At 34.0% G+C, this 20,113-nt stretch overlaps 2 protein-coding genes across 3 annotated transcripts in view; one reads left to right on the top strand and one right to left on the bottom strand.

Annotated features, from left to right (window-relative positions):
- The first annotated feature begins 7,296 nt into the window (after positions 1 to 7,296).
- Positions 7,297 to 8,021, top strand: LOC128551913 (uncharacterized). Its single transcript, XM_053532898.1, has 3 exons — positions 7,297 to 7,379; positions 7,635 to 7,705; positions 7,942 to 8,021. The coding sequence occupies exons 1-3, from the start codon at positions 7,297 to 7,299 to the stop codon at positions 8,019 to 8,021; spliced, it is 234 nt and encodes a 77-aa protein (XP_053388873.1).
- Positions 8,022 to 8,089: 68 nt separating this feature from the next.
- The window catches only part of LOC128547967 (probable methyltransferase-like protein 24), a 101,960-nt gene continuing 89,936 nt past the window's right edge, over positions 8,090 to 20,113 (bottom strand). The window contains exons 4-6 of one of the 2 annotated variants that reach the window (XM_053521997.1): positions 12,618 to 12,692; positions 11,681 to 11,819; positions 8,090 to 9,587 (exon numbers count right to left, since the gene is read on the bottom strand). In XM_053521997.1, the coding sequence (XP_053377972.1) occupies positions 9,249 to 9,587; positions 11,681 to 11,819; positions 12,618 to 12,692 (553 nt within the window). In that variant the 3' untranslated portion in view covers positions 8,090 to 9,248. The remainder of the gene's footprint in view (positions 9,588 to 11,680; positions 11,820 to 12,617; positions 12,693 to 20,113) is intronic. The other variant, XM_053522001.1, reaches the window with a different exon arrangement.

The raw sequence follows: 20,113 nt of genomic DNA, 5'->3' as shown, positions 1-20,113 counted from the left end.
TTTGGAGGGTACATGGTACAGTTAATGCAGCTTTCTTCCGTTTATAGAGCACTTGGTAAATATAATTCAGGATTTCCTGTTTAGAGAAGACATGATACACATAATACAGCATTTTTCAGTTTGGAGAACACTTGGTACACATTAAACAGCATTCTACTGTTTGGAAGGTACATTGTACACATATAGAGCATTCTTCTGTTTGGAGAGTACATGATACACATAATACAATATTCTTCTGTATGGAAAGCACATTGTACACATAATATAGCATTCCTCTCTTTGGGACGGTTCACAACATTTAGCATTCTTCTGTTTGGGGAGAACTTGGTACACATAATGCAGCATTCTTCTGTTTAGAGAGTACATGGTTCACATAACACAGCATTCTTCTCTTTGGTGAGTACATAGTACACATAATACAACATTCTTCTGTATGGAAAGCACATTGTACACATAATACAGCATTCCTTTCTTTGGGGCGCACACGTTTCACATTATTCAGCATTCTTCTGTTTGGGGAGAACTTGGTACACATAAAACAGCATCATTCCGTTTACGGAGTAAATGGAACACGTTATACAGCATTTTTCTGCTTAGAGAATACATGTTGCACATAATGCCACATTCTTCTGTTTGGAGAGTGCATGATATATATAATAAAATATTCTTCTGATTGGAAAGCACATGGTAAACATAATACAGCATTTTTCTATTTGGAGAGTACATGGTACACATAATACAGCATTCATCTGTTTGGAGAGTACATGGTACACATAATGCAGCATTCTTCTGTTTGGGGGGTACATGGTACAAATAATACAGAATTCGTCTGTTTGGAGAATACATAGTACATATAATACAGCTTTCTTCGGTTTGGAGGGTACATGGTACAAGTAATGCAGCATTCTTCTGTTTGGAGGGTACAAGCTACACATAAGGCAGCATTCTTCAGTTTGGAGGGTACATGGTACACATAATACAGCGTTCATCTGTTTGGAGAGTACATGGTACACATAATGCAGCATTCTTTTGTTTGGAGGGTTCATTGTACACATTATACAGTATTCTTCAGTTTGGAGGGTACATGGTACACATAATGCAGCATTCTTCTGGTTTGAGGGTGCATGGTACTCATAATACAGCATTCTATGTTTCGAGGATACATGGTACACATAATACAACATTTTCCTGTTCGGAGGATATATGGTACACATAATGCAGCATTCTTCTGTTTGGAGGGTACATGGTACACATAATTCAGCATTCTTCTGTTTGGAGGTACATGGTACATATAATGCAGCATTCTTCTGTTTGGAGGGTATATGGTACACATAATGCACCATTCTTCTGTTTGGAGAGTAGCCATGGTACACATAATTCAGCATTCTTCTGTTTGGAGGGTACATGGTACACATAATACAGCTTTCTTCTTTTTGGAAGTTACACGGTATACATAACACAACTTTCTTCTGTAAGGAAGGTACATGGTACACGTAATACAGCATTCTTCTGTTTGAAGGGTACATGGTACACGTAAAGAAGCATTCTTCTGTTTGGAGGGTAAATGTTGCACGTAATGCAACATTCTTTAGTTTGCAGGGTACATGGTACACGTATTGCAGCATTCTTCTGTTTGGATGGTACATTGTACACATAATGCAGCATTCTTCTGTTTGGAGGGTACACGGTATACATAATGCAACATTCTTCTTTTTGGAGTATACATGGTACACATAATACAACATTTTCCTGTTCGGAGGCCACATGGTACTTATAATGCAGGATTCATCTGTTTGGAGAGAAAATGGTACACATAATACAACATTCTTCTGTTTGGAGAGTAACCATGGTACACACAATACAACATTTCTTCTGTTTGGAAGGTACATGGTACACATAATGCGGCATTCTTCTGTTTGGCGGGTATATGGTACACATAAAGCACCATTCATCTGTTTGGAGATAACATGGTATACATAATACAGCATTCTTCTATTTGGAGAGTAACCATGGTACACATAATGCACCATTCTTCTGTTTGGAGAGTACATGGTACTCATAATACAGCATTCTTCTGATTGGAGATTAACCATGGTACACATAAAGCGCCATTCTTCTGTTTGGAGAGAAACCATGGTACACATAATACAGCATTCTTTTGTATGGAGAGTAAACATGGTACACATAATATAGCATTCTTCTGTTTGGAGAGTAGCCATGGTACACATAATGCTGCATTCTTCTGTTTGGAGATTAACCATGGTACACATAATGCAGCATTCTTCTGTTTGGAGGGTACATGGTACACGTAAAGCAGCATTCCTCTGTTTTGGAGAGTACATGGTACACGTAATGCAGCATTCTTCTGTTTGGAGGGTACATGGTACAGATTATACAACATTCTTCTGTTCGGAAGGTACATGTTACACGTAATACAGCATTCTTCTGTTTGGAGTGTACATGGTACACGTAATGCAGCATTCTTCTGTTTGGAGGGTACATGGTACACGTAATACAACATTCTTCTGTTTGGAGGGTACATGGTACACGTAATGGAGAATTCCTCTGTTTGGAGAGTACATGGTACACGTAATGCAGCATTCTTCTGTTTGGAGGGTACATGGTACACGTAATGGAGAATTCCTCTGTTTGGAGAGTACATGGTACACGTAATGCAGCATTCTTCTCTTTGGAGGGTACATGGTACACGTAATACAACATTTTTCTGTTTGGAAGGTACATGGTACAAATAATACAGCATTCTTCTGTTTGGTGAGTACATGGTACACGAAATGCTGCATTCTTCTACTTGGAGGGTACTTGGTACACGTAATGCAGCATTCTTCTGTTTGGAGCGTACATAGAACACATAGTGCAGCTTTCTTCTGTTTGGAGTGTACATGGTACACATAATGCAACATTCTACTCTTTGGAGTGTACATGATACACATAATCCAGCATTCTTTTGTTTGTGGTGTATATGGTGCACATAATGCAGCATTATTCTGTTTGGAGAGTAACCATGGTACACATAATACAGCATTCTTCTATTTGGAGAGTAACCATGATACACATAATACAGCATTCTTCTGTTTGGAGAGTAGCCATGGTACACATAATGCAGCATTCTTCTGTTTGGAGAGTATCCATGGTACTCATAATGCACCATTCTTCTTTTTGGAGAGTTGCCATGGTACACATAATGCAGCATTCTACTGTTTGGAGGGTACATGGTACACATATTGCAGCATTCTTCTGTTTTAGAGTAGCCATGGTACACATAATGCACCATTCTTCTGTTTGTAGAGTAGCCATGGTTGACATAACAAGGCATTCTTCTGCTTGGAGGGTACATGGTACACATAATGCAGCATTCTTCTGTTTGGAGAGTAGCCATGGTGCACATAATGCAGCATTATTCTGTTTGGAGAGTAGCCATGGTACACATAATGCAGCATTCTTCTGTTTGAAGAGTAGCCATGGTAGACATAATGAAGCATTCTTCTGTTTGGAGGGTAGCCATGGTACACATAATACAGCATTCTTCTGTTTGGAGAGTACATGGTAGACATAATGAAGCATTCTTCTGTTTGGAGGGTAGCCATGGTACACATAATACAGCATTCTTCTGTTTGGAGGGTACATGGTACACGTAATGCAGCATTCTTCTGTTTGGATGGTACATGGTGCACGTAATGCAGCATTCTTCTGTTTGGAGGGTACATGGTACACATAATGCAGCATTCTTCTCTTTGGAGGGTACATGGTACACATAATACAGCATTCTATGTGTGGAGGGTACATGGTACACATAATACATCATTCTTCTGTTTGGAGGGTACATGGTACACATAATACAGCATTCTTCTGTTTGGAGAGTACATGGTACAAATAATACAGCATTCTTCTGTTTGGAGAGTACATGGTACAAATAATACAGCATTCTTCTGTTTGGAGGGAACATGGTACACATAATACAGGATTGTTCTGTTTGGAGAGTACATGGTACACATAATACAGTATTGTTCTGTTTGGAGGGTACATGTTACACATAATACAGCATTCTTCTGTTTGGAGAGTACATGGTACAAATAATACAGCATTCTTCTGTTTGGAGAGTACATGGTACAAATAATACAGCATTCTTCTGTTTGGAGGGCACATGGTACACATAATACAGCATTCTTCTGTTTGGTGGGTACATGGTACACGTAGTGCAGCATTCTTCTGTTTGGAGAGTACATGGTATACATAATACAGCATTCTTATGTTTGTAGAGTACATGATACAAATAATACGACATTCTTCTGTTTGGATGATACATTATTATTATTATTATTATTATTATTATACAGATTTATATAGCGCCCTTTTCATGATAAACACGTTCAAAGGCGCTTTACAGCAACTGCAGCCACACAGGGCGCGAAATCGTCCTCTACTAGTACAGACACAGAGCGATCTGACCAGAGGGACAGAGTGAGACAAAGCCCCCAAAGAGAGATTAGAAATCAGATACAGGCTTGTCCGGCTAACTTAGCCTAGCTCGTTGCGAATAGACAGCCTGGTTCTTTAACGTGCCCAGTGTATAGCACTGATACACGCAAGGATTGCCTGGGTTGCTGACCAGTACACCTTTAGCTGGGTGGGAAACACTGAAAAGCGTTTCTGAAAATTCCCGAGTAGCTGCCGGGGATCGAACCCCGACCTCAGGATTGGAAGGCCAGTGTGCAACCACTGAGCTATCCGTCCACCCGATACATGGTACACATAATACAGCATTGTTCTGTTTGGAGGGCACATGGTACACAAAATACATTATTTCTCTGTTTGGAGAGTACATGATACTCATAATACAGCATTCTTCTGTTTCGAGGGTAGATGGTACACATAATTCATTTTTTCTCTGTTTGGAGGGTACATGGTACACATAATACAGTATTTCTCTGTTTGGAGAGTACATGGTGCACATAAGACAGTATTTCTCCGTTTGGAGAGTAAATGGTACACATAATACAGCATTCTTCTGTTTGGAGGGTACATGGTACACATAATACAGTATTTCTCTGTTTGGAGAGTGCATGGTACACATAATACAGCATTCTTCTGTTTGGAGGGTACATGGAACACATAATACAGCATTCTTCGCATTGGAGAACACATGGTACACATAATACAGTATTTCTCTGTTTGGAGAGTACATGGTACACATAATACAGTATTTCTCCGTTTGGAGAGTACCTTCTGTTTGGAGGGCACATGGTACACATAATACAGCATTCTTCTGTTTGGAGAGCACATGGTACACATAATACAGCATACTTCTGTTTAGAGAGCACATGGTACACATAATAAAGTATTTCACCGTTTGGAGAGTACATGGTACAGATAATACTGCATTCTTCTGTTTGGAGGTTACATGGTACACATAATTCAGTATTTCTCTGTTTTGAGGGTACATGGTACACATAATACAGTATTTCTCCGTTTGGAGAGTACATGGTACAAATAATACAGCATTCTTCTGTTTGGAGGGTACATGGTACACATAATAAAGTATTTCTCTGTTTGGAGGGTACATGGTACACATAATACAGCATTCCTCTGTTTGGAGGGTACATGGTACACATAATACAGCATTCTTCTGTTTGGAGAGTACATGGTACACATAATACAGAATTTCTCTGTTTGGAGGGTACATGGTACACATAATTCAGTATTTCTCTGTTTGGAGGGTACATGGTACACTTAATACAGCATTCTTCTGTTTGGAGGGTACATGGTACACATAATTTAGTATTTCTCTGTTTGGAGGGTACATGGTACACATAATACAGTTTTTCTCTGTTTGGAGAGTACATGGTACACATAATACTGCATTCTTCTGTTTGGAGGGTACATGGTACACATAATTCAGTATTTCTCTGTTTGGAGGGTACATGGTACACATAATACAGCATTCTTCTGTTGGAAAGTACATGGTACACATAATACAGTATTTCTCTGTTTGGAGGGTACATGGTACACATAATTAAGTATTTCTCTGTTTGGAGGGTTCATGGTACACATAATTAAGTATTTCTCTGTTTGGAGGGTACATGGTACACATAATTCAGTATTTCTCTGTTTGGAGGGTACATGGTACACATAATACAGCATTCTTCTGTTGGAAAGTACATGGTACACATAATACAGTATTTCTCTGTTTGGAGGGTACATGGTACACATAATACAGCATTCTTCTGTTGGAGAGTACATGGTACACATAATACAGTATTTCTCTTTTTGGAGGGTACACGGTTCGCGTAATGCAGCATTGTTCTGTTTTGAGGGTACACGGTACACATAATGCAGCATTCTTCTGTTTGGAGGATACATGGTACACATAATACAACATTTTTCACTTTGGACGGTACATGGTACACATAATACAACATTCTTCTGTTTGGAGGATACATGGTACACATAATGCAGCATTCTTCTGTTTGGAGGATACATGGTACACATAATGCAGCATTCTTCTGTTTGGAGGATACATGGTACACATAATACAACATTTTTCACTTTGGACGGTACATGGTACACATAATACAGCATTCTTCTGTTTGGAAGGTACATGGTACACATAATTTAGTATTTCTCTGTTTGGAGGGTACATGGTACACATAATACAGTATTTCTCTGTTTGGAGAGTACATTGTACACATAATACAGCATTCTTCTATTTGGAGGGTAAATGGCTCACATATTTCAGTATTTCTCTGTTTGGAGGGTACATGGTACACATAATACAGTATTTCTCTGTTTGGAGTGTACATGGTACACATAATACATCATTCGTCTGTTTGGAGGGTACATGGTACATTTTATTCAGTATTTCTCTGTTTGGAGGGTACATGGTACACATAATACAGTTTTTCTCCGTTTGGAGAGTACATGGTACACATAATACAGCATTCTTCTGTTTGGAGGGTACATGGTACACATAATTAAATATTTCTCTGTTTGGAGGGTACATGGTACACATAATACAGTATTTCTCTGTTTGGAGAGTACATGGTACACATAATACAGCATTCTTCTGTTTGGAGGGTACATGGTACACATAATTAAATATTTCTCTGTTTGGAGGGTACATGGTACACATAATACAGTATTTCTCTGTTTGGAGGGTACATGGTACACATAATACAGTTTTTCTCCGTTTGGAGAGTACATGGTACACATAATACAGCATTCTTCTGTTTGGAGGGTACATGGTACACATAATTAAATATTTCTCTGTTTGGAGGGTACATGTTACACATAATACAGTATTTCTCTGTTTGGAGAGTACATGGTACACATAATACAGTATTTCTCTGTTTGGAGAGTACATGGTTCACATAATACAGCATTCTTCTGTTTATAGTGTACATGGTACACATAATTCAGTATTTCTCTGTTTGGAGGGTGCATGGTACACATAATACAGTATTTCTCCGTTTGGAGAGTACATGGTACACATAATACAGCATTCTTCTGTTTGGAGGGTACATGGTACTCATAATTCAGTATTTCTCTGTTTGGAGGGTACATGGTACACATAATACATCATTCTTCTGTTTGGAGAGTACATGGTGCACATAATACAGTATTTCTCTGTTTGGAGGGTACATGGTACACATAATACAGCATTCCTCTCTTTGGAGAGGACATGGTACACATAATAATTTATTTTTCTGTTTGGTATATGGTACAGATAATACAGCATTCTTCTGTTTGGAGAGCTCTTGGTGCACATAATACAACATTCTTCTGTTTGGAGATTACATGATACACATAATACCGTATTTTTCTGTTTGAAAAGTACATTGTACACACAATGCAGCATTCTTCTTTTTTTAGTTTATATGGTACTCATTATACAACATTCTTCTGTTTGGAGAGTAACCTTGGTACATATAATACAGCCTTCTTCTGTTTGGAGAATACATGGCGTTGAAATATGTATGCAGACATATATCGTACGAGGATTGTAATAGAAAATGACGAAGTTTTTTCATGATATATATATATATTTATATATCCTACGGAGGATGTCCCAGAAATGGCCAACATTTTTTATTTTTTCAAAAATAAGCATACGCTCCTTGCATTCGATATTATAAACACCTGAATGTATATGTAATATATTCAGTTATTCTATAACTATTTTATTTATCCAATTGTGAACATGTATTTGCAACAGGTGACCGTAAAATATTTAAAAGTATAGGACGAACGTGTTTACAATATAGATTGATTTTTTTCCGTACTTTGACGGTTAAACAGTCCCGTGTTAAATATACGATAAAGCACAAAACGCGAGAAAATATTCCGAATCAGATAAAGTAGGCGCTTTATTTACAGAGTTTGATTATGCGTCTTGAAATCAGGATTTTTTTGTAGTTTGTTTGTAAACATGAAAACAAAAGTACAAATCATGGCAATGATGTCCCATTTGGATATAAACACATTTATAAATGATCAAAAGCCTAAAAAATACGATAAAAAATCATCAGATGCAGGAATGTTCCTGGCGAAAACAGAAAATACAACATTTAATGAATCACGTATTTTCTTAATGAATTAAAATAAATAAAGAATAAAAACGTTATTCTAGAACTAACTAACTGTACAATATATATTTGCACTCATACCAAGCTGGGAAAATACAGAAAAGTCGGAAGTACAATATGCAGTGAATTATTTTTAATCTAAAATAAGATAGATATAAAATAATAAAAAAAAGTCATGTTAAAAATAATATATGTGACATTATTTTGCTTAATATCAAAAATGAGTTTTTTTGAAGACATTGATTTCTGAATAATTATTTTGTGGTTTGATTAAAATAAGACTCTTGCATAAATATTAGTAAGAGGCGGATATATATATATATATATATATATATACACATGTGGCTCATGAGAGAATATACTCGACTAACTGCTCGTCCAATATGGTATATATATATATATAATATATATAATTTAACAAAAGTTCGGAACACAAGACTGAACATAAAAGAGGAAAATGACATAAAACAACCAATATATTAAAGATATTTATCTATACGGTTATTTTACTCTACAACATATTATTGTAAGCCTTTTCTGAAACTATTTTGTTACATACTGCGACATGCTTAATAAAGTAAGCATTATTCATGTCATTAGTAGATTTTTATATAACTAATCATAGAACTAATTTGAATACTATTACATTCAAATTAAGTTAATATTTAAAAAAGATATGACATTTAAACTCCATATATTTTGATTTTTAATATTTATATATGAAGGCACATGTGGCTCATGAGAGAATATACGAAAACCTTCCCGAAATAATTGCCGAAGGACTTTTAATTGGTATTGCATTGATACATCTCCAAATAGTTCTGTTTCTGAAAAAGTTCTGTTTTTTCCTTTCTGATAAAATATATAACCAAAATGAATCTCGATCAAAATTTGTCTCACGTATTTCAGCTGTTTTGACAGGAACAATTCCGGAAGAACTTTCCATTCATAACCTTCTATATCAAGTTTTAAGATATCTACAGTTTTCTGAAAGAAAAGTAATTCAGATACAGAAGCCTCAAATTTTGATGGAATCATCCAAAATTACTATTAAAAGCACTACAATTAATATTGGGGGAAAATAAATCCATTTTCAAACCTGCCATCACCAGACCTATGACGAAGAAGGGCATATGGTTAAATTACAATGACGCAGCTGCCTGCACCTGAAGCGCTAAATTGTTCTTGTAAATCTGACTTCCGACGAGGCGATGCAAGTGTAACAAGACCTGTCCGTAAGACAGCGCTCTCGACTTTTCTCAGTGCTTGACTCAGAATAAGGACCGTGCCTGTAAAAACTTTATCAACAACTTTAACAAACAGCTCAAAGTTTAAAAGGGAAATAACTCTGTTAAATTCAAATCAGAGTTATTGGAATTGTTTCTCCTGTTGTAGATTTTGATAGTTAATGTCTTCTTTAAGTATCAAGTCAAAAGCTTTGACAGGAACAGAGGTATTTGACTTTTATCTAAAACTTAAGCCAAAAAAATCTGAGTTATAAAGGGGCATGACTCTATCAATATTTCAAATCAAAATTAGGGGGATTGTTTCCCCAGGTGTAGACTTTGATATTAGATAACTATTTTAAGTTTTAAGTCATTAGCTTTTATAGTAACAGAGCTATTTGACTTTATCAAAATCTTTAACCACAAGCGACGCTGACGCTGACGCCGACACCAGGGCAAGTGCAATAGCTCTATTTTCTTTCGAAAAGTCGTGCTGAAAAACAAGACTTACTGTGTATGGATGCTTTTGTATATGTGACATATAAATATTTGAAAACAGGATAGAGTGTATGTGTCTTGAAATTCAAGAAGAAAGTATTCGTTAGAAATAGAGACATCCGGATGACGATCTTGATAATAATAAAAATATAATAAAAAAATGATAATGATTAAGCAACACAATTTCAGTATTGCTGAAAGTGTAAGATAATAAGAAAATTGATACACATAGATTGCCAATACTTTACAGTTCTAATTAGATGAGGGGAGGGGAAGGGAATAATTGAGTGGCTAATCAACATGTTTGTTAATATCAGATCGATATTAATGTATATTGAAGATCAGCATTTTACAAGATATTTTTCCCTATACTATTCTTCAATAAATATTTAAAATTTGAAGAATGAGTATTGCACCTCTAAAATGTTGACCACTTCCAGATCTGGCATCTACATTAAATCAAAGCACAATGATCTATATAATTCAAATATACCATAGGATGTTTTAAAGTTTTAAGGGTAAATGCCAAAGTTGCCTCTATGTATATAGGACAAAATTTTCACTACTGGTAGAGTTTTCTCAAACTTTGTGTACCGACTGAAAACCAAGTTTAAAACGGAATTATGTGTTCAAAATCAGAGGCACCCAGGCTTGACCTTGTATTATCTGCCCTTGAATATTGATTTTTTTTTTAGTATTTTCTGACTTTCGCGGGCAGATAATTCACGACCAAGGCTGGGTTCCAATGGTTTGTTAGATTTCATATTTCTGTTTTTTATTTGATTTTCTGTCAGTATAAAGAAAAAATATATCAGTAGGAAAGAATGTGCTTGTTGCAAATGTCCTTAACTATGAACATGAAAAAATGATACCGCAAAGGCCTGATTTTTCTCATGGACCTAATTTCTTTTAACTTTGTATTCCTTACTGCAAATCAAATCTGAAACAGAAATAAAAATTAAAATGCACAAATCTCTTTCCTTGATCTTGAATTATTCGCCCTTGAAAATTAGATTTTTTAGCATTTTCTGATTTTAAAGGGCAGATATTTCAAGATCAAGCCTGGGTACCTATGATTTTTAATACAATTTTCCTACTTAAACTTGATTCTCAGTCAGTACACAAAGTTTAAAGAAATTCTGTCCTCAGGAAATTGTTCGCCCTTTATATATATAGGCGACTTTGGCATTTACCTGTAAAGATAATCGTTTTAAGGCCCTGTGAATAATTAGCCCTTGGTCGATATAGTTTGATTTAATCTGATAAATTTGTGAAAAGAAACATTAAATAATGATACCAGTTTATTTTCTCAACTTGTATACTTTCAATGGAAAGTATGTGGCAACATAATCTTACATTTTCTTGCGATAACTGATCTTTAATTGCAGTTAGTGTTTTCATTGTCCAGCCATTGTTGTTTATTTCATTTCTGTTTGAAAGTCCGATAAGATGAAATGCTGTGTACTTTGGAATCCATCTGTTTTGAATGGGCTTACTGAAAATATGGAAATACTAATATTGTTTACTTGATCTTCATTCTCTTTCTTCATTCAGAAACTGAATATGTCATGTAAAACACGTCTTCTATGTCTGGTTGGTTAAAAAAGATGAAACATCATTTTACAATTGGAAATTGTCGCTTAAAGCACAATTTCGAATATTTCCTGAAAACCCATCCAAACAATTAATTATTAATCTTGTAATCAGTGCCATTTCTGTTACCTCCATTTCGTAATTATTGTTGAGTAAGAAATTATTATGTACCTGGTATTGGAACGAGTATGTTTTATTTACGTATCGATTTCAAAAAAAAATGTTCGTGTGACAGCACTAAAATGTAAAATGCATTACCATCATGCAATACATATAATCAAAATATCAAAGAAATCCAATGATAGTTGCCTGACACATGTAAAAATTGTAATTCTAATATATTAGCTGAAATTTCAAATCATTATCGTACAACAAGCCAACATTGACAGCATATATACGTTATTTGAACTTCAATTGCAATAATATCCGTATAACTTTAAACTATATTTTTTTAAACTTTCATACAAAATCGTTTATAGACGATTATCTCGTTACGGTAATTTATGGACTGCGCAACTACGAAAATATGTATCTTTTCTATTAGCTTATAAACTGAATGAAGAGTTATTCGTTTTAAACTGTAGGTAATTCCTTTGGTGTCTAATACATTAAACACCATATTCATGATTAGTTTACTGCATACAGAAATGTTAAGTTTATATTTTGCTATTGGGGATACATGTACATTACATACAATTACCTTGGATCAAATGTGTGTATTTCACAGCCTAAGTATTTCCATGCACTGCTTTCAAAATCAAAATTAAAGGATGACCTGTAAATATAAACAAGTGTTAAACACCAGGCATTAAATTTTAGGCGTAAATACCTATTTTAGTTCAAGAAGGCGTAATATAGCGCAATCTAGCGGAACGCCAAACATTATGTTTGACGAGGCCATCAAAGTTATCGGCGGGGGGACTTATTTTGCATTTTGCTGCTTTTTAAGCGAGAAAAATGCTGTTTGCAGTTCAAAATGGCGTTATTTGTTAACTTTTTGACCTAACGGAGGACACATTTTGCAGTAATGAGTGTGTTTATTAAATACAAATTTTCAAACGATATCGCCCAGTCATTGGCCATATAATTTATCTTTACTCGGTTTTTGTCTTACATGTCTATCTGTGTTTGTTAAAAAGTTATTGAAGGTACAGTGTCAGTTTATGGTGACGAAAATATCGAGCATGAAAATGTTATTTCTGTACGAAACGAGCACTTTACGGGATGTTTATTGATTTGTACACATACATAACTTTATACTGTAATTTAGGATTTTATCTGCTACTTCTAAACCTCCCATTGCCAAAATATTTTGGTACAAGCCGCATTTTCTTGTTTGATGTTGTATACACTACACTTTTGTTGTTTGGTTGTTCTACCTAGAGGTCTCCTGTAAGTTTTTCAATCAAATATAAAGATTGGCAATTAGAAATATTTAAAAAGGATATATATATTATACTAAATGTAATGTGATTCTCACTGATACTAGTGAAAGCAACACAAATATTATATTCATTTCTCTAGACTTTTCGTACAGTTTTAATTCCTCATATTGAAGATCAGTAAACAACTGTCGCCTCGGAAAGCAGACATGTAAAAAGTTTTGATGACACCAGTCTGCAGCTGTTGTATGTCATTTTTCTAGGTATCATATTTAAAAATTAAAAAGACGATAACGTATTCCTTATTTCCATAAAAAAGTTTGATTTAAATAAGGAACATTTATTTTGTCTGTGCCCCTTTTTAACTCCGACTTTTCTGTTTATATATTTATTTAAAGTTACATATCTCTGTTACTGTGTTAGCTTTTCACTGTGATAGATTTTCACTTGAAACCTAAAATAGTTATTCACTGTCAAAGTTTATACAAAGAGAAACAATCTCCATAACTCTTATTTGAAATTTGACTCAGTTATTCCCATTTTTAACTTCGACTTTTCATTTTTTCTTTTTTTTTTTTTGGATAAAGTTATTTCCATTTTAACTTCGACATTTTTTTGTTAAATTTTTTGATAAAGTTAATTTTCTTTTCTCTTATACTATGAACATTTTAAATTTGAAACTTTAAATAGTACTTTATACTACACCAGGAGAAACAGTTCCAATGACTCCGATTTGAATTTTGATACAGTTATGCCCCTTTTAATATGTTTTGTTAATGTCTTATAACGTTTATACATGCAAATATCGAATTCAGAATCAAATACTGAGAAAAGTCGAGCGTGCTGTCTTACGGACAGCTCAACAACATGACATAAGTCTATCCTACTTATTTTTTTATTCATCTTCCTTTATCTGATATCTGTCCATATTCGTGTCGATTCGAGCTCATGCTTGAAATTTAAAACCAAAATGGCACTTATGATAAGTTTCACGTAATACTGATGTGCGAAGCGAACGAACCATAACTCTACTGTACTTTTTGAGTTATGTCCCTTTGGTAAATTTTACTGTCAGAGGCATTACACTACAATCTAGGTAGGGAATCACGTCGATAGTATACAATGACAGAGGACATTGAGATGAAGTGCAGCGTACAAGGACATAACTTTTACCACACATTTTAACAATATCTCCCTATATTAATTTCTTTTATATAGGGCAAAAGTCATTAAATATACATACTATATATAATTTATTTATACCTTAAGGATGTACGAGCGTTTTTTTCAGGATATCCGCCATTTTGAAAAATGTTTCTTCAAATATTGCTTTCTAACAAACGTTTTGCCAAAAATTAATGCTAGATAATTAAAATATGGCTAATAATGTACCATTTAACCAAATATATTATGCTTTTGCAAAAAAATTTTTTTACTCTTATTTTTAGCCGGCATTTGCCTAAAATTGACGTAAGATTTACAATGGGGTAGGGGTAGGTAATTTCAAATACCTATTAAAGTAGATCAGGTTTGGTTTCGATATTTTTCTGACTGATACATATAATGTTAAGAGCTATAAATAAAATAAAAGTTTTCAAGGTAACACTTTATATTATCTAGAAAATATAAATTTAAACAAAAAGAACAAAAAATATCAAAATTCACCACCTTTTAACAGATTTTTCTTCATAAATCTCTTAGATGCACGGTGACCCCCAACTTTTTTTCTTTCTATTTTGAAGCATTTTTGTGTGTCATTAATGCTGCAAAATATTTTAAAAATCTTAATGTCAGAATTTTTTTTGTAGATCTAAATACGTTTTTTTCCATTGAAAATAAAGTGGGTGGGGTAATTATGTCAACATGTGAAAATTAAAGAGATTTGTTAGTGACATTTATGCTTATATAATACTGACATCACCATATATTCATATTAACCTGTAAGACCTGATATCCCCATAAGACTAAGTAGGATATTATATGTTTTAAAAAGTACCAATATTTTTTTCAATTTTACAAAATTTCAGAAATGCGTAAACAGAGGGTGAAGAAAATACCCTATAAAATTAAAACAAGTTCGGTGACCTATGTTTTTTTCTGCTCTTGTTTGTCATAGAAACTAATGTTCTTCAAGCTCACAAGGTATGAAAAAATTCTTAACGTTAGAAAAAATTCGCTCGTACATCCTTATATTGATCTGTTTATATTTATACGCCAGTTTTGAAAAAGAAACGGAACCTATACTCGAATGTTATTATCCGTCCATCTGTTCGCCCTTCAACATTGTCTGTGAGTAACCAAGAGTAATTGATGTAGCTTTCAAATTTGACATTTCGACTAAGCATCACTTTGGAAGGATTTTGTACGGTTTTACCTTGAAACTAAAAAAGAATTTTCACCACATTGAGACAAGTGCAGAGTGCAAGTTTTAGATAGCTGGTTTCAAGGTTAAGGTCAAAGTTCATGTTCATGATGTTCACGAGTCTGTTAAATACAAATGATAGAAAGAACCTAGATAAACTTGTAGAGTACTTTGAGGACTAAGGTACAATGCACGATCTCTAAATCTCTAAATGTCAAAATTGTACATCCTGCATTGGACTCATATTTGATTTCTTAATTACTCAAACAAAATACTTCTAAAAACAAAAGGAAATATATTTGATTAAAAACACATTCATGGATTGAGAATTAAAATGGAAACATTTAATGAAATTGGTTTGTCATTTTGAAACTTACATGAAATGTCCGTTAATCATATTATACTCCTGTTTTGTAATGAATATGTTGGTGAAATAAATGCAACGAAAGTTGGTATATTTGTGACACGCTTGACTTTCAATTCAGAATTCAGGGGTTCAAATACCAGTCAAGTACTGGACATTTATGAGATGCTCTTTAGAGTAGACCACCTAGATATGAGATGTGCATTGATTCGTCTAATGAAATAGTGCTACGTGTGTATTGATGTTGTACACTAAGCACATTAATGATTAAAAAAGCTAAGTTCAGTAAGCCAGAAATATCTGTTTCTAAACAATTTCTCTCTTTCTATTACTGGGACTTGCTCAGCTCTGCCGCTCTAGTCAGATCGCTCTGTGTCATAAAAGCAAATGATATAACTACTGCCTGCTTTAAATGTATTTCCTGATATATTGCTTTTCATTAAAGTTAGAAATGGGGGCCTTGAAGCACCAAAACACAATATTTTTTAAGGGTAGAGTAAAAATATGGCTAAGAGTTTGTCGGCATTTGACCGTATTTATATCTTACATTCAGATAAAACATTTCACTGTTTTTATCATGTGTATTTTGAAAATTTGCCTGGATACAGCCGCTGCCACTTTCAACCTGGCTTGAAAAATTGGTGCCGACCTCAGATTTTTAAGCAAATATTCAGAGCCCGGGTACCCCAAAGCATGACTAAAAACTTTTGTTGTTGTTTTTTTAATCAGCACTGTCAAGAACAAAAAAAGGGCAAAAGGTATATCTTATATGAATTAACGGAAAGGTTGTGATGGCAATTAACTTTCGCGTTTCAACAATTAACTGCTATATTCATTATTTTTCTAATTGTATTTGATTGCTATTTGTTTCAAATATGTAATAACACAAGCATATCTTTGTAACTTGCAACACATTAAAAACGATTGGGTCGGGCTACAAGTTAGTTTAACATCGGAATATCCAGCAATTCCCACAATGTTAACTTTCAACTTTTAAATGAATATTTTAAAGCACTGTTAACAAATATGTGCAGTCAGGATTTAAAAACGATTTCAGTTTTTAATCTTCTAATACAACGGACCCTTAAAAAATAGTCTCTAGTCTAATTCATCCAGTGAAAAAAATCCCCCACCAGTCATGTCGAACCGAAAGACACACTGATTTGAGCGTTCGCCCGTCAACTAAGCGATATGTTTGATGTCCAGTACGATCATTCTATCCGTTGTTAATTATTCTCATGGGGGGTTGTAAAGTTCTGCGGAAAAAAAGTTAAATGTTCGTGAGAAAATAAAATTTTGACAGAAACGGGCTTAAAGACCAAAACAAAATATTTATTCCAACCTTTTTTGTACTTTCAAGTTGCTTAAAATCTACATGGAATTAACACAAAATGTTTCAAGTTTACGGATATGATGTAAATAAATTATTGCATTTATAACACCGTTTCTCAACAATTTTCCAACTATCTTACGGCTGTCTGTCTTTATAACTTCTAACCAGCTGGTGCTCTCCTTAAGAGATAGATTGTTTTCACACTTCACGGAGCGCGCTAGCAAGTCGGACTCGAAATAAAATCTCCTGATTCCGTGGAAAATTGTATTCAACTATTTATGAAACAGTTTAAATAGGCTTAAACCAAATATTAAATACGAAATATTCAATAATAAGTCATTAAATAATTATTTATAAAGGTTGCAATTAAACTTTAAAGTGAATCTAATTTATAGCTTATACATTATTTGGTTTAGGTCAATTGTGGACCAAGTTCTACAATTTAAATTCATCACTTTCGCACCTCATTTCTGATGGAATTGGGTAGAGAATCCAGTTTGTCTTTTAATGCTGGGCGTCAAGCAATGGAGCTACTGATTCCATTTTTTCATCATTTGGTATATCGAGGCCGGGATCGAACTCACGACCTCCCGCACTCGAAGCGGACGCTCTACCACTAGGTTATCGAGGCGTTTAAAAGTGATACTTCAGATTCAGCTTGAAAAACGGAGGAAAAGACGTAACGTTTTAACTGTGTTTAACTTTCCATATATTCATAGCACCGTAGCGTAAATATGAACTCGGTATTCAAGGAATTTTGTTATCTTATTTTATTAAAAAATATTTCAGAAACATTTTCCGAAAATAAAAAAAAAAATCTATGGAGAAGAGAATGAAGATGTAAAATGTTTTATAAAAAGTAGCATTTGTTCATTACGCTTTTTTTGGTGTGGAACATGCATTCGAGTATACAAGTAAGTAAGTAAATTTTATTATAATGACATTGTGTATAACATATGTACAAAGTACAAAATCAATAAAAAACATTTTACTACACCCGGCCACGTTGGCCCTATAAGTCACTTTAAATATTTTACTTATTATACAACTGATCATCGTAATATTCATACAATTAAACTTATGCGTGACAAAAAATATATTCTGAACACATTTTTTTGCAAAAAATGTAGCAAATACATGTAGATGTTTTTTTCACATAAAACTAATAATGCTGCCGACTAATGAATGCTCGACAAAGTATACTTAAGCGTGATTAACTGTGATTGAAAGTTTACTCTATGTAAATTCCATAACTAGTGTAACGCGAAATATCACTTGCGAGCATTCAAGTTTGCAATATTAGTTAAACAAGAGAGATTTTCGTCTACACATTCCATTTACAATAAATTTAGCAAAAAGAACACAATGAGTATTTATCAAATATTTCAACCTGTATTCACAAGATAGTGTTAGGAACATGTTATAACTTTCTAATGCTCTGTTCATCATATTTACTCTGATATCTGTATAAGTAGGACAGCTCAGTAAAACATTCTATCGTAAGGATAACGACCAATATATCTACCAGTTTCAACTTTCAAGTGTAAAATTCCACAACGAAATTGAGCTAAATGTGACCTTTCAACTTTCGATATGTTACTCTGAAGATACTTTTCAGTAACCTCCTCAGATTGAAACTGTACACAAGTTCTCAGTTTTGAAACAGTTCGTATCTTTTCAGACCATTCAGACTTAAAACTTTCCAAAAGACAGTCTTCTAATTCTTTAAGATCGATCCACTGTGGTTTGATTTATATAATGGTCTAAACAATTTGCCACATCTAAGACATGTTTGATTTCTGAACACCAAGTATTTCCTCTAGACTGACAATCATGTTCAAGAACATTACGAGTAAGCCTAGTACTTTCCATGTTTATCAGTCTATTCCAAAATTGGACCATATTGACCCAACGTCTGTGTCTTTAGATAATCCGTCCCATACTACCAGTCATGGCTAAAATTGGTGTGAATTTCTGAACGCCCATTAAATAACGAACCGCTCTATTCTGAACCATGTCTAAAAACTCTTAAACCCCCAAACTGAAGAACAGTAGTCTAATTCAGGCATAGCACCTGTGTAAAATAGTATGCTGTAAGTAGCAATCACAGGCCAAAAATTAAAATATTTCCAAACATTGTGTTATATATCATTGGAAAGATATTTTGAATACAAACACAATGATGTTACTCCTTTTAAATACATCTACAAAAACATGAGTTATCTCCCCTTGAATAATTTGATTTTTTTTCTGACATTTTAATCTATGTTACTAACTGCTGGCAGTTTGGTTAAAGGCAGAATTTTCAGTATCATTTACATTGAAAAAGTAGAAGAAATACTCATAGTGAACAATTCTGTTGTAAAATAATGCATGTATAACTATCCAATGGTGTGCAATATACTTTTCGAATCATACATGAAATGCTGTTGTTTTTTTGCATATCTCGGAAAGAATATCGTTTGTTCTGTAAAATGTTAAGAATGTTTTACTGTCTTGTCAAAACATCACGTATTTATTACTAATAAGATAGTTTATTGACCAAAGTTGAAAGTATCTTCAATAATTGAGATCATTTAGGATTAAAATATTGACTATATAACTACAATAAATAGTTTAAGAACATATTTTTGTATTGAGTTAAAAAATCTTAGTAATACTAGAAATATATTCATAAATATTCTGCATGCCAATGGTCAGAATGTCGAGCCCGCCAGCTACCTAAAATGTAACGTTAACATTTATTTTACTATTT

The sequence above is a fragment of the Mercenaria mercenaria genome, chromosome 1 (assembly GCF_021730395.1).
Source record: "Mercenaria mercenaria strain notata chromosome 1, MADL_Memer_1, whole genome shotgun sequence".
In the NCBI taxonomy this organism is placed as follows: Eukaryota; Metazoa; Mollusca; class Bivalvia; order Venerida; family Veneridae; genus Mercenaria; species Mercenaria mercenaria.
The sequence above is the reverse complement of the archived record's forward strand: the minus strand, read 5'-3'. Positions and strand labels throughout refer to the sequence as shown.

Excerpts from the sequence above, each read along its gene's own strand:
- LOC128551913 (XM_053532898.1), top strand. The coding sequence starts at position 7,297 with ATGTTACACATAATACAGTATTTCTCTGTTTGGAGAGTACATGGTACA. Across the intron at positions 7,380-7,634 it reads CTCTGTTTGGAGAGTACATG|TATTTCTCTGTTTGGAGGGT; the intron begins GTTCACATAATA and ends CACATAATACAG. Across the intron at positions 7,706-7,941 it reads TTGGAGAGGACATGGTACAC|ATATAATACAGCCTTCTTCT; the intron begins ATAATAATTTAT and ends TAACCTTGGTAC.